Source organism: Eretmochelys imbricata, chromosome 17 (genome assembly GCF_965152235.1).
Source record: "Eretmochelys imbricata isolate rEreImb1 chromosome 17, rEreImb1.hap1, whole genome shotgun sequence".
Classification (NCBI taxonomy): domain Eukaryota; kingdom Metazoa; phylum Chordata; order Testudines; family Cheloniidae; genus Eretmochelys; species Eretmochelys imbricata.
The window spans coordinates 12,780,265-12,796,042 of record NC_135588.1 but is presented as its reverse complement, the minus strand read 5'-3'; the positions used below and the strand labels follow the sequence as shown (position 1 = coordinate 12,796,042).

Genomic DNA, 15,778 nt, shown 5'->3' with positions numbered 1-15,778 from the left:
TACTACTGGGGAATGTCACTATGTGCCCATATCCCGCTCTCACACACCAGGCATTTAACTGGTTCCATTGTGGAATTACACGGCTCCCACCATATTACCAATAGGTGGGGGTAGACCTGCCTAGACCAGTCTCTAGAACTTAGTTTGTTTCTGAACCCTGTCTGCCTCCCCTTGTATAAAGGGAGGTGCGTGGGCAGAGGTTACCAAGGGGTGAAGGCAGCTCAATCCACAAAGACTTCAGGTTTCCCCTTCTTCTAAGTCTCATCAGCTAAATCCCAGGTCTCATTTACCTTGGGAGCTGACCCTTCTAGCTTATCTGCACTGGACACTACCACAAATTGCGACAAACTAAGCAGTCTTACCTTTCCTAATATTAAAATTTAAAGTCTTAATGCCTACAACCCAGCTGTGCCTCCATGAAGCTGAAGGGAAGGTGAAAAAACCCCCCAGAACTGTCAAATTTGTCCAACAGGAAAAATTCCTTCCTGATCCCAAAAGAGCTGATAAATCACATCTGCAGTGTCCTAAACACAGCTCCAATAGTACAACTAAGATGAGAGCGGGCCGAGCAGCTACCAGAAGGAAGAGGCTTTTGAAAAGTCTGAGAGTTTGGCTCCCTCCTTGTTCCCTACATATTTAATTCGCTGTCCCAATCACCCACCCCAGCCAATAGAAAGGTGGCTGAGCGGGGGAGGGAGGTTATATGAGGCGAATTGAGTTATGATGGCGTCACAATTCTATTGTACACAACATTGCGTTTAAGTACATCATTTTGGTCGTCTCCTGAAAATTCATAAACTGCAGAAGAGGACTGAAATCTAACGTGATTTAGACTCGGCTGACAGCATAAAGTAAACAATCTTTTTCTCATCACAACTGTAGAACATAATTTCCACAGTTTTACATTGACAAAGTAAGTGGTGTGTTTTACTTCAGAACATACTTCCTTCCCATACTAAGCAGAGTAGTGGATACTATGATGAGAACAGGTGAAATTAGTTCCTTGCCTATCATTTTAACTTTTTGAAAGCGGGATCCACTACTTGGGACAGAGTTGCACTTTTCAGGTTTTGTATTTATAGCTGTCTCAAATTAAATGGCAAGGAGAGATGTTTTTTCTAGCACTCTTTTCTATGTCTAATTTAGCTGATGGATAAAAATAAGACCATGTTACTCTCTAGTCTTGTTTATTTTCTATCGCTCTCAGATTGTCTGCTGCAAACCTGTTGGTAGAGCTGTTGACTTGCCAGCAGGGGAAGTTGACAGTGTCTGGAGAGTTGGTGAAAGGAGGTCTTAGGACCTGTCCCTAAGATAATGGAAAGGGCAAATACCCAAAAGTAATAGCTAGAGCACTAGTGTTAGGTTATAAATAGGTAAGAGAACTAAGTTTGAATGCCTTCATTTATTGCTACTTGCCCTAATACCTACTGCAACATACAGACATTTGGCCACATCTTTGTTTTAAATCCCTGTTAGTGGTATAATATTTATTAAATCTGCCACGGGTTCTCTCACATTCTGTGCTTTCTTGTATCGTGTGTGTTTGTGTGCACACATTCATCCACACAGCCAACCCCATAAGCTGAATGACTTATTTTCATATAGCATCACAATAGGGTCAGAGTGAAACTTATGAAGAGTGGGCACTTTTATTTCACATTTTTGCTAATGAACCTTGGAAAGTATTACTGTGGACCACATACCTGCTTGTGCTGGGTGCTTCTCTGTGGTTGCAGAGGAAAAGAAAAGAGGGACACTGAAAAGAAAAAGAGATTCAAACACAGTGACAATCTTAGTTATCAAACCTATGCTCCCATGGCAGGTGCAAGATAGCCTTACTCTTCATACAAGTTCTTACCACTATTTCAAGTCTTCATGCTTACAACCCAACTGTGTCTCCATGAAGCTGAAAGAAAGACACACACCGCCTTCCCTCCAGTATCTGGCAAGTTGGTCCATCAAGAAAAATTCCTTTCTATCCCCAGACAGGTGATAGATTGCTCATTATTTATTGCTCCTTAATCAATGAGAACTTCTGCTTTCTCTAAGTCTGCGAGAGAAAGGGTAGCTACCAAACATTGGTTTCTGATCTGCTTGTGAAAAGGGTTTCTAGTGAATTGTTGCTCAATGTGGCATGTGTACAACTCAGAGTAAATGCACTCACCTAAAAAACGGTCCCTACGCTGCTGTCTCTTGTTCTACTTAAGAATAGTGAGCTCTGATTTCCGTGCATAATAAGTAAGGCTACGATTTAGTCATGGGTATTTTTAGTAAAAGTCATGGACAGGTCACGGGCAATAAAAATTCACTTATACTATAAATACCTCTGACTAAACCTTGGGCAAGGGTGGGGGGTGGAGGTCACTGATGGGGAGGCGCCCCAGGAGGGTCGCTGCTGGGAGGGGTGCTCAGGCGGAAGGCCCCGTAGCATAAAGTGCTGGGGGCTGCTGACAACAGCTGCTTTGGCCACCCCAGGGGCTGCCGACAGTGGCCGCCCCTGGGACCATTGCTCAGGCAGTCCCCAGGGCCAGCCGCACTGGTGCAGTTGGCCCTGGAGCTGCTCCAGCAGCAGCTAGTGTGGCTGGCTGTGGGGCCGCCCGAGCAGTTGGCTGCAGAGCTGCTCCAGCTTGGGCAGCCTGGGGTCAGCCACACTGGCCTCTGCAGAAGTCTCAGAGGTCATGGAAAGTCATGGAATCCATGACTTCTGCGACCTCTGTAACAAACACGGAGCCCTAATAATAAGTATTATAAATCAAACTACTGATCGTTGAAGCAGGTGGTCTTCTCAACAGTAATTCATGTCTATGCAGCAGTAGCTGTTCCTAATTTTCTTTTACCTTGTGCCAGAATAACTTTTGCTTTGGTGTGCTGTTGATAGAATATATACAGCTGTTTATAGTATGGGTTAGATTTGTCTTTTTCACTGCCAAAGACGTGCACACCCAAAAGTGTGGATTTTTTTTGACTTGACATAATTCATGGTATAAAAGGTTTTTCATTCCCACTCCATTTCAAAAAACCAAGATGTCAGTCTTTCCTTGATTCATGTGTTTCAGTCAAAGCTTTAGCCCTTTGTTTGCTTAACGTATGCTTAACCTGCTTTTTCCCATCTGCCTAACTTATGAATAGGTATGGATGAAGAATAAGGGAAATAATATTTTTATAAAAATTATGCAAATTATTAAATAAATTATTTCGCTACAACTACAGCTCACTCCCGCTTTCTTAAAAACTACTGATGGTGCAGTATGCTGACATATAAGAAGCAGAGAAATTATAAAGAAGAAAGGTGGGCCAAACCCAGATGCTATATGTTGCACATTCTGGCCAAGACTCTTGTAGAACCGTCTGGAGGTGCAGTACCAAAGGTGCAGCTGAGAGTGACAGGCAAAGATTGTTTAAAGCCCTCTGAATTTTCTGGGCTTCTCTGGAGCCAAAATGGCACCGGATGTAACTTAGCATCTTGGCAGCCATTCTAAGTTATGGCATCTTCCTCAGGTCTGCATCTGGTTTGCTGCACAAGCCAGAATGGCCCTATATTGGGGCTTGCAGGGGCCAGAGCAGGGCTAACTTTGGCTGCACAATCCTATACCTGTGTTGGGTGAATGTCATCTGGCCCTGTTAGCGTCTGCTAGGATGGAATGGAGAATCTCAACCATTTTTATATCTAAGAAAAATTGGTGCATAAATTCGATGCTTCTAGAAAAGCTTAGCCCCTACCTCTCCTTACCATGATGAGTAGTTAACTGACTGCTCAGCTACCTCAGAAAGGAATATCTCATTTTTCCTTTCAAGTTTTTTTCAATAAATCTTTTAAAGAACTTTACAAGGAAACTGTTAATGTTAGAGCTCCATCCTGTTTCCAAATATGAGCTTACATCTGGCTATTTTAAAAGAATTGCCAAGTTGTATGTGAAATTCAAATATACTGTTGTAAAACCCACCCAGTAGCCAGTGTGTACTTTTATATTTTGCACACTGTTTAAGTAGAATACTGTTCATGCAATTCTCCTGTTCTGTGAGGATTGAATGTTTTCTGCCATCTCCGTGGGAGAGGTTAGAGGAGGTGAGGGGCCATTTGGATGAGAAAATTGAACAAGTTTATAATAGGTGTCCATAGTTTTAAGGTCTTTAACCAAACCTCTAGGGGGAGAGAAAATGATATCTAGATAAGCTTCCTGACTTAAGAAGGTAACTTTGTTCAGGGCAACAGGTTCTGCATAAACTAACTTTTTAAAAATTAATACTTACAAGTGTTGTTTAAATCTTGCAGCTCTAGTTCCTTTTCGGCACTACCTCTTCAAGTGTTGAAATACAGGATTCATCCTGTTTTATTGGCTGTCTGGCTTGTAGAGTGTATGTATTAATATGAAAGAGCTTAATATATAAAAACCCTCCCAAATTCCTAATCTTTAAAAACTCCTAATCAAATCTCCTCTTGCATCATATTTTGGACTATGTTGCAATATTGGTGCTTTTTGTGTAACATCACATGGGCATTTTGGTTTAGATTATCTGTTTTGTGGATAAGAATTCACATGATCGGAAACTGACTGTTCATGACAGATGGGAGCAAAGAATCCCCTAGGTTATGAATCTTTAAAATGTCTGTCTGAACCAAAAGTAGTTTTTCTTCAGTATCTACATAACAAAAATGAAGCATGTAGCAAATTACAATATCACTCTTATCTGCAGTAATCTGATCTGCTGTACCCAATTATGCTTATGGAAAATTGATAATGCTGTGTGACTAGAGGCTTTGTTGCACCTTTGATCCTGCCATAATATTAAAATACTATCTGAGATGGATTTGTCTTTGGTAGTATGTGAATAACTGCACAGCTGTCTTCCAGGAATCTGCTGCTGTATCTCTGTTGCATGAGAATTTTATTTTGTCAAGTTTTTAACATTGTACACTGAACTGACCAAATAAAACATTGCAAAATATAACAGGGAGAGAATTATATCTGCATTAAAATCCTGACCCAACACTATTATTAATCCTGTTTCGATGGGCTCCTTTTCATTAAACAAATATTGAGTAACATAGTGGTGCTTGGACTATGTCGACTTTTTAACTTGCAGGTTGGAATATTTAGTACCTCACACGAACTCAGTACACTGAGTTAATTAGTATTTGGGCATTTTAGAAATAACTGAGCTGATCATTTTGGCTATTAGTCTTTTCCTCTTTGTTGCTAATTTTGACTGATGTAACAAATCTCTGTATTGTTTTCATGAGCTATGTTTTCTTCTACTAAAAATTCACGTTAATATGGGACTTCATAGCCTAATGCTTCTGGGGGAGTTCATTTTCTTTCATGGATATGAAATTAGCCAAAATGATTTCATGTTGTGGATAGGTGAATAAATTGTTCGTAGTATTAATGTGTCAACATTGTTGATGCATCACCTTCTTAGCTGCTGTCTGGAGAGATGAGCTTCATTTTAACAGCTTAACTAAAAGATAAAAATCTGAAGTAGTCTGCTGAACTTTACAATACATTTGGGATCTCATTGACCACACACTGAATTTTTGACCAATGAAGCTTTCATTAACGTTATTGTGGGAAGCTATGGTTATTGTGGGAATGGCTTCAAGAATGTGAATGAGAGCTGTGTCTATCGTGGATCACCATTGTTCTTCTATTTTTCTCCACTTCTTTTGAGATAACAACTTCTAAGGTTTTGCAACATATATAGATGATTCCTTGCTCCCTGATTATATTTTTAATAAAGTCTGGGTCCTTGCATGTGTTTAACCAGTCTAGTTGTAGAAATAGAGTAGTGAAAGCTTCCAGCGTGCTTAGGCCATTCAAAATGAATCATATTGTTTAATGTTGCAGTCATATTTGGGGTGAATTATTTTGTAGACAGGAAACTCTGAGCTGACTCAGCTTCAGAGACCAGGCCACTGCAATGTACTGACATAGTAATTATTTAAGACCATTCTGCTCCTAATCTGAGCTCATGATCAGCGTAAGATACTGCAGACTTTATCTAGTTTAGACTCCCATTCAGAAAAGATAAACTGTCAATTCTGTAGAGACAAGATCCGTCTATTCAATATTAGCCATGTCAGGATAACCTGCTGCAAATTGTACTAAATTCCTCTTATTTTTTAAGTCAGTAATTAGTCATTGGTTTTAATTTTGGAGAGATTTTTGCATGACACCACATAGTAAGGAAAGAGGGACTTAAAAAAGACAGTATTTGTTTGTGTAAGTGGTACTTTTTTGTGTGATATCATCTGATGTAATTATCATACAAATTATGTATCTTCATACTAAATATGCTTGTCTGCTCCTGACATTTCTGGATACACACACACACACCCACCCACCCACCCACCCCCTTCACAAACATTACAGGAACTAAACATCTGCATTTGAGAATTGCAGGAATTGATGCTTTTGAAAAGCATTGTTGATCATGGAAAGCATTAGTTCCTATGTAAGCTGTTGTGAAGGTGCACCAAATGCAGTAAAAGCCATCCTTAATTCTAAACTGTAATTAAGCCCCAAAGAGTTGGAACTATTCCTTACAAATTCTATTCATACACTGACGTTTTAGTAAACTTTGGAGAATAGATTGTTTTGTGGTGAGTTTATAAATATTTAACTTCAGAAGACCAAATGAGGGCGTTTGTTACACTGAACTATTCCATTAACAGTGCTAATGGTCATGAAGCTTAATCATAGTGTAGAGGTTTAAATTCCAAAAGTCTGTTTCTCTATGAAAACAGAAAAGTCTTATATTAGTATATACTTAATATATAGTGAATACGGTATATCGGACTTGCATCAAACATAATTTGTACCCTGAGAAAACTTCAAATGTAATGTAAGTTATAAGATTTTGCCATGTATTAACCTAGTGCATGTTTCTTAAATAAAAATTGCATTAAATGCCATTTACTTCTCACTCTAACAGAACAGTCAGTCAATATGTGACATTATTGTTTGTATTACCATAGTGCCTCTGGGCTCTAGTCATGGACTAGGCTGCCATTGTGCTAGGCACTGTACAAACATGTAACGCAAAGATGACCCATGCCCCCGAGAGCTTCCAGGCTAAGTGTAAAATACGAAATAACAGATGGGTAGAGACATATTGGGGAGCACAAGAAAATGCTACAATATTGGTCAGCATGATAGGCTGTGGTCTCAGTGCATCAGCAGCTTAACTGTTCTCAGGCTTTTTGTAGGCATCATGGAGTTATAAGCTGGAGAATGTATGTAAAGGTGTAGAACTGGATCAGACTAACACACATTCTCAATAATGAATTAAAATTAGAATTTTAGAATAAGAAGTGCCACAACCTGATGGATAAAAATCAATGATTTAAAAGATAAAATACAATCAGTTTTTTATAGTTTTATTTTTTTAAATAAACAATTTAAAATTACATTTGAACTTGACAATCCATGTTAAGGCTTAAATTTAGTATAATCATTAAAATTATTTAAATATAAAATATTAACAAGTACATGTTTGAACTTCATGACTAAACATCTAGAATCAGAGTTTACTGAAGTACTAAGCCAGTTACTCAGGAGTGTCCTCTTCTGGAGGTTCAGAGAGAATATTTTCTTCACTTCAGTTTATTCATATTCAGTTTCAGGTTCAATGACTACTACATTCAAAAATAACAAACCAATTGGGAGCTGAAAAAGCAGGAAAACTTGTTTTCCTTTTCCAATCTATGAATAAAAACTAGTTGTGAGAATGAAATCTACTAGTTCTTAAAAGAAGCCTAAATTTAGTGTAAGGGCTATATTTAGTTGCAAATCAATGTTTTAGTGGTTACCAACCCATGGGACTCAACTTTTTTTTTTTTTTTTTTTTTTTTTAAGGAAAATAGCTAAAAAGTACAAATGCAAAACTTGATTACAGTAAATTTAAATCACGGTTTCCTGTTTGCTGATTTAAATCTTGATTAAAATAGTTGATTTAAATCAATGCTCCGTGCTCCAGGCATGTCTGATTAGCATGACTAGTTCCAGATGACCCAGATTAACCTATCTTTTATTGAACAGAATTTCTGTTAGCAGTTTGAACATAACATAATGAAAGCATCTGTTTAAAGTTTTACTATGCTTTTTTTCCCCCCAGGTCTATAAAGGTGAATTTCAGCTTCCTGATTTTCTTAAAGAAATGCCACAGGTACAGTATTGGATTGTATTCCTTCTCTCTGGTGAAGTGATATGGTGAAAGTGTGCGAGTGCGAGAGAGAGAGAGATGTGACAGACAACTTTATTAACAATCACTTTATAGAGAACTGATTTTTGCATTTAAGTGCAATTATATATGGTTGAGTCATAGGTAATATGTCCTCCTATGAATAGGTGGGCCTTACATGACAGAAGTTGATTCTAATAATGGTCAGATTAGTGAAGCCACATAGTGCTTTGTTTCCCTCTGAAAGAATGCTTGAATGATCTGCGTTTACAGGGCATTACATTTTGCTTCTCTTTAGAGAACTTCCTAATCTGAATTAATGAAGTATGTGGCATAAACTGGGCATTGTATATAGTTTGTCCCACTGTCTAGAGTAATTTGATTTCTTTCCCCTTTCCATGCTGGGGCCTTCTTGTATCCTACTTCTAATATTTAGTTCCAGGCCTACTTTTTCTACTTGATGTCTTGTTTGCTAGTGGGTGATAGGAAAACTGTGTGCCTAGCAGCTTTCCCACGGAGCTTGAGACCTTCATTGCTCTCCTCCTTCACAGTTCTAGAGCACGTTTTGACTAGCAATGTTAAAGCGCTGGTGCGGCAGCGCTTCAACTTGGCTAAGTAGTCATGGCACCAGTGCTGGGAGAGAGCTCTCCCAGCGCTGTAAAAAAACAACCCCAAGAGGGCAGTAGCTACACTGCCACTTTACAGCGCTCAGGAGTGTGTTTTTTCACCCCCCTGAGCGAGAAAATTGCAGCGCTGTAAAGTGGCAGTGTAGACAAGGCCCTAGAGAGTCCTAGCATCCCCACACTATTCCTGAGCCTGTTTGCATCTCTGATATGGAATGTAGCATGCTAGATCCAAACGAGACAGGAGTCCAAGACACAGTGCTAGATCCAAACATTCCTGGAACCTTGGGAAACTTCAGATCTGAACTTTGTTTCATTCTAAATACCTCTAAATGGAATGTTGTGTATTACTGTTGGTAGTAAAGAAACTTAATCTGCTATCTGTTGCCTTGTTCTGAAACGTTCTACATCAAGTACAGAACAGATAGCATGGCTATCTCCAGAGTGTTCTGGCACACTTCAGGAAAGCAGTTCAGTCCTGGGCAGTAAAGATAGATTATCTCATCAATTACTAAGAACATTGAACTAGTTAATCTACTTCACAACTTTAATTATAATTCAATATTGGGTACATTAAGATACATTATTCTCATTGGCTAACTAGTTCAAGGAGTTTTGCTGACCTTGTAATGCAATTAAATGTATTTATTTGGTGGGGGGAGGGATTATCCCCTCAAAGTAGTCAGGTGTATTCTATTCTATAGTAATATAATTATTTGTTAAGCACTACTAATAATGTGATGCTTATTCGTGGCACAGTCCTGTCCCAAAGGGTATTGAAGAAGTTAGAATAGGGGCTATGTGAGCAATAATAACTAGAGAAAGTATTTCCTTGTTGTTTCAATAACAGACTTGAGGTCCTTCAGACATAAATTGCCAAGAGAGCACCTGATCTAGGATTGGTATCAATATAAACCCAACAAAGGTTTTTTTCGATCTCTGTGTGTGGCATCTCAAACTCTGGGTTCTGTTGCTGGTATCATTACTGGTCTTCTGATAACAATTTAATGACCTTTACTTTTAATCAAACAGAAAGTAGGACTTAATTCTCAGAATGCCATTAGATTAATATGTAGATGTCTTGTGACTACAAACAAGTTTTAAAGAACTAAGCAATATAAATCTGTCAAACAGATATATTTTTTCAACTGATGAATCTACACTGAGGAATTATTTACAATAAATGTACATGTTATAAAATTATCAACCACATTTTTTCATTGCTTTTAATATGGGACTCTAATGACAAAAAAGAGAAGAAGACTGCATCTAAATGCCGTGTTCTATTCTGTTAATCTGGCCTTGAAAAAGCATCATGCAGATTCTCTCACCCAGGAGCAAAACATGCTCACTCACCTTTACCATGAAGATAGTAAACATATTAATGATATTTTACTTGCCTGTTTTACAAAACCAGAACAAACCCAAAAGAAAACAAAACACTGTCCCTGACGAGTGAGAATTTTACAAGGTTGGATTGAAAACAAAAATTGATCATGTTGTTGTTTGTAGGAATGCATACAAATTATGAGCTCAGTCCTGACCTAGGTAAAATTCCTAATGACAGTTACATGAGGGAAGATTATAGGGTAGGACCCCTGTAGGCAGCACTTCTGGTGATGTATCTATATACAAAGTGCTTGAGATACCAAAGGCTGGAAGTGCTTGTTGTTGTTGTTGTTTTAGGGCTTGTTCATGAAAAATTAATTAGAATAATACAAAAGTTAAATTGAAAAAGATCTAATGTTAATGTGATTCTGCCCTATAAAAACGGGAGAGGAATAGTCCTGGAGGGGTGGGAGATGAATTGATGGGGCCTTTGGGGCTGAACTGAGCGGGGTGGAGGCTGATGGGATGGGCGTCTGAACTGAATGAAGGGGGCTGGACTGATAGGGTGGGTGCTGGGGGTGGGGGGGGAGCAACTTGTAGTGGGGTTGGGGGACAAGATTAATTGCTGGGGTTGGGGCAGGCATGTTTGAGGCCGAGAGCTCCTGCAGCAGGGGCCAATACATTTGGCAGAATGGCCAACATTAATTGTCATGCCCCCACGCATTGGGGATGGGTAAGTGGAGTTCAAAAATCAAGACAGCCTGGAAAAACACACTATAATCTTTTCTGTAAAAATCTCTCATTTTGAGGGGTGCAAGTCATGATTTTTGATTTCTTGAGGTTAGCATTACTACAAAAATGGTGGTTCTAAGAACCTGGGAGCCATGCAGAATTGCATATTTGGGGAGGACCAGGTAATTAGGTAACTCACTAAACACTTCATCTTTTCCCCCTTCCTCACACTGATGCCATAAGATAATATGTACTAATGTCAGTCAGATAAGTGGCAATTTTAAAAAGTTTGAGTGCACACAGGACATTGGTTCAGCCCAATGTGCTTATGAAATTTCATTTCACTCCAACAGTATTTCTCAAGTGGTGAGTTGTGACCCAACAGTGGGCCATGGGCAGGTTCTAGATGGGTCTCAGGTCCAGTGCTAGGAGGAGGGGGTTGGAGAGTGAGCTTGCCATGCACTTGCCCTGTAGCTGTGGCTCCTATCCCACGTGGTTGGGCCTTGCTCTGGGCATTGCAATCTGGCGCACGGGGTCACTGCGCCACACAGGGTTGGCCCAGCCATACCTGAAGGGCTCATGTGATTGTAGCCCCATGTCTATTTGGCCCAGTCATGGTGGAGGGGTGGCTGAGTCAAACCTGACCCTGCATGCCTGGTCACAATGCCCAGAATGGGGAGCTGGGCCCAGCTTCGTATGAATGAAGCTGCCACTGTAGGGTGAGTGTGGAGCAGACTTGCTCTCCATCCCCCTCCACCTGGGCCACGATTAAGGTTGTCGTGCCAGGTTGTAGGGAGCTGCTGCAGGCTCTGTGTCCCCTTTGCAGGGCGAGGAGGAGGACGGTGGTCTGTGATTTTGGAGATCCCCCATTAATTTGTACCCTGGGAGGGTCACAAAAATAGACAAATTGCAGTTGGTGGGTGTCCTTAGTAAAAAGCTTGGGAGCCAGCGCTCTAGAGGGGGTATTGTGACCCTGTGGAATAGTGGGGCACTGGTAGTTAGGACATAGTCACTTTGCTCTCTTACTGAGTTTTCCTGTTTTTAATAATATACAGGAAAAGCTGAGCTATCCAGCACTCTACCAACCGAAAAGCTCTATAAACCAGCATTTCTGATCTTCATTGTAAGTTCGGTTTATAGTTCAGTTGGTGCGGGGCCAGCAGCGTGGGTAGCAGGTATCATACTTGGGGAAGGCTGTGCCTTCCCAAACAGCCAGGTGTGGCCCCACCCACGTCCCACCCCCAGTGCGCCACTCTGCAGCTCTGGTGCTCCTGTGCGATGGCCCCGGCTCAGGCTGGGGCCATGGCGCCTGCCCTCCTGGGCCTGGGGCGGGGCTGGGGCCATGGCACCCATCCTCCCAGCACTCCAGGCTGCGGCTGCAGCGCTAGTGCTCCGGGGATGGGGCGCTAGCCTGGGGTGGGGGCTGGCAGCTGCAGTGTGGTGTGGGGGGCCCTAGGCTCTGGCGGGGGGGGGGGGCATAGAAGGGGCAGGGCCTCAGGTCGAAGGGGCAGGCTAGGGGCTAGTCTCCCCCAGCTGGCGGTTCACGTGCTGTCCATGGCTGGCAGGCTCCCTACCTGGCTCTGCGTGGCTCCCTGAAGCAATGACATGTCCTTGCTGCTCCTAGGCGGAGGTGTGGTTAGGCAGCTCTGTGTGCTGTCCCCGGCCCGCCCCGAGCGCTGGCTCTGCAGCTCCCATTGGCCGGGAACCATGGTTCTGCCTACCCGCACCTCTGCCTAGGAGCAGCAAGGATATGTCGCCGCTTCCGGGGAGCTGCCCAAGGTGAGTGCCGCCCGGATCCAGTGCTCCACACCCCCTCCTGCACCCAAACTCCCTCCCTCTTAGTTAACTGGAATTTTTCACTTACTGGCACCCTCCGTTGCCCCAGCATGCCAGATAAAAAAAGCTTTTACTTGCTTACCTCTTAAGGTCATTGGGAAGGTTAATGTGATGTTTGCAACCAGTTTTTCAGAAAATTTACTCATTTTTCACTGTCATGCTCTCAGGATAAAAGAATAGGCACATTTTGTAATTCCATATCCAAAAATATAGGAACAAACTATTTTTCTTAAGGATAACTTTTAATTATTCTCGCTATGTTAAAACTAGAGATTCAGGAAAATACACAGAAGAATTTCACATGTGAAAATTAAACCTTTCGACTTGCCCCATCAGTTCAAATTAAAAATATTTTTTTATTTAAAAACCAAAATTGGTTTCTTTTGTTCCAGCCAAAGAAGACAGTAGAAAGGAAGTCCCGTGGCAAGATAAAATGAACGTGGACCAGTAAAGTAGAGTAGCTGTGGTGTCTGTTTCATGTTTTCAGAGCATAAAACTCTTAGCTGTGGGCACCTTGAATCTTTCTGATAAACTTTCTTTGTGTGCCATCTCTAACCTGGGCTTTGCTCTCTTACTGGGTGTTTGCCTGTTCTGACATTTGAACAGTTAGTGTTCATGCTTTGCAAGCTGTGCTTAGCTAATATAAAGCCATTAAGAACCTGACACCACTAAGCTAAATGTGCTGTTGCTCACAGTATTCACGGTATTGCTCAGTTCTCAACTGCTGGCCAAAGTGTCTATGCAGCTTAAAGGTGAAAAATTATTTAAATGTCTGATTTTTAGCAGTAGTACTTCGGCAAACTGATTTGAAGACGTTTGCAGTGGTTATTTCATAGAACCAAATGATGACAAAGGCTTGTTAAGCTACAATGTTCCATGTGTAGTTTTAGTATATGTAGTACATGTTGTGTCTAAAGAAAGAAAAAGTTAGTAGTACCTACCTGTTTGTTCTTGAATTTCTGAATAGCAGAAGTTAAGCTATTTAAAAAATACTTCATAGAGCACAGTAAATAGACATGGTGCTTCATAAACTCTACATTTTCATGTTTCCTGAAGCCTACAATATCAGTTATTTAAAGTATAAATAATTCCTATTTTAAAAAAATTGACCTGGTGTTAAGTCAGCAGAATTTGGTCCTTAACTTGCAGCAAATGTCTGTTGTGTTCCAAGTGAGATGGTTAAACAGTATTCAAAATGGAACTCTTCTAATTCTTAGTAGTAGAACTGATACAGTTACATTTAAATCTGCTTAATTTAAAAAGAAGTAATAGTTTTGGGTTTCTCCAAAAAGAGAAAAACATGTAAACTGAAGTCATAAAAAAATCTTGAGAGACAAGGTGGATGAGGTAATATCTTAGATTCACAGACTTTAAGGCCAGAAGGGACCATCATGATCATCTAATCTGACCTCCTGCACATTGCAGGCCCCAGAACCTGATTTATCTGGCCCATAACTTCTGGCTGAGTTACTTTAGTCCTCAAATCTTGACTTAAAGATTTCAATTTCAGAGAATCCACCATTTACTCTGGTTCAAACCAGCCAGTGACCCATTCCCCTTCTGCAGAAGAAAGCAAAAAAAAAAAAAAAAATCCAGGGTCTCTACCACATACTTGACCATTACATTGATTACTTCAGAAAAAAAATCAACTCTGACATTCTTAACAAACAACCCATCCACCACAATCTCTCCACTGTGGAGAGGACAGCTGTGCAGTCCCTAAAAGCCAACCACTAAATAGTGATCAAACCAGCAGACAAAATGGATGTCACTGTAGTTCTCAATTGTGATGACTTACATCAATTAGGCCAACTGGCAACTCTCCGACACCACCTACCATAAAGAATTCAGAGAAGACCCCACATCAGAATTCACACAGGAATTTAAGGATATCATCAAATCCTTCCCCGGACAACTCCAAGACAAACTCTACCACCTCATCTCCCACAAACCCACACCAGGTAATTCTACATGCTTCCCAAGATACACAAACAAGGGAACCCAGTCACACCCATCATATCTGGCCATGGCACTCTTACTGAAGGAATATCAGGACTCATATAAACTATCCTCAAACCACTCTTTACTCAAAGGACTGACTTCTTCCAGAAGCTCCACACCATCAACAACCTCCCCCAGAACACCATACCTGCCGCTATGAATGTCGCCTCCCTATACACCAATATCCCTCACCATGGCTGCTTCAAATATCTGTAAGACAATGGACAACATTAAGATATCTACTTTAAACACATTGCTAAACTCATCCTTTTCTTCTTCACCCTTAACAACTTTACATTCAACAACAAACTCTCTGTCCAAACCATGGGAACAGCCATGGTTACTAGGATGGTGTCCCAATATGCCAACCTCTTCCTGGGCCAACTCAAGGAAGAATTTATAGAAAAATGCAACATGAAACAAATGATCTATCTGAGATAAATCAATGACATTTTCATCCTCAGGACAGACAGCCTAAACACCCTCATAGATTTCTACCACAATTTCCACCGCTACCACACAACCATCAGACTCTCTTTAGAACACTCCCACAGCAGCACAATCCTAGACACCACAATCTACTTCAGCAGTGTAACTCTACAGATAACTATATACAAGAAACCCATGGATCACCACACTAACCTCCACAGATCAAGCAACCACCCCAAACACAGCAAAAAATCTATCATCTATTGCCAGGTACTCAAATACCCTGGAACATGCTCCAAGGAGAAAGTCCTGGATACACAATTTAACACACTTTAAAACTGTCTTCACCAAACAAGCCCACTCCACTAGAGAAGTAGATTGCATCTTGGAACAGGCCACCTTAATTCCCCAAGAAAACCTGCTTCAATACAGGGGGGAAAAATGACTCAACACCCCAAGTTGTCACTCATCACCCCAAACTGGAATGCATATGGAGTTAGCAGCTAAGAATTAAAACCCATACTTGATGGGGACCACATCCTGAAAGAAATCTCTCCTGAACCCCCTCTTTTGGCCTTCAAACAACCCCCAAACTTCACTAAGCTCCTCGTCTGAAGCAATCTCCCCACAGACCAAAACACGCCAAC

The 15,778-nt window shown here is 40.9% G+C and overlaps 1 protein-coding gene across 6 annotated transcripts in view; it reads left to right on the top strand.

Moving 5' to 3' along the window:
* The window catches only part of TPST1 (tyrosylprotein sulfotransferase 1), a 59,640-nt gene that overhangs the window by 40,741 nt on the left and 3,121 nt on the right, over nt 1–15,778 (top strand). For 2 of the 6 annotated variants that reach the window (XM_077836484.1, XM_077836483.1), the window contains one exon: nt 8,116–8,166. In XM_077836484.1, the coding sequence (XP_077692610.1) occupies nt 8,116–8,166 (51 nt within the window). Of the gene's footprint in view, nt 1–8,115; nt 8,167–13,093; nt 13,170–15,778 lie in introns of all 6 variants that reach the window. The other 4 variants (XR_013348246.1, XR_013348245.1, XR_013348247.1 and 1 more) reach the window with 4 other exon arrangements.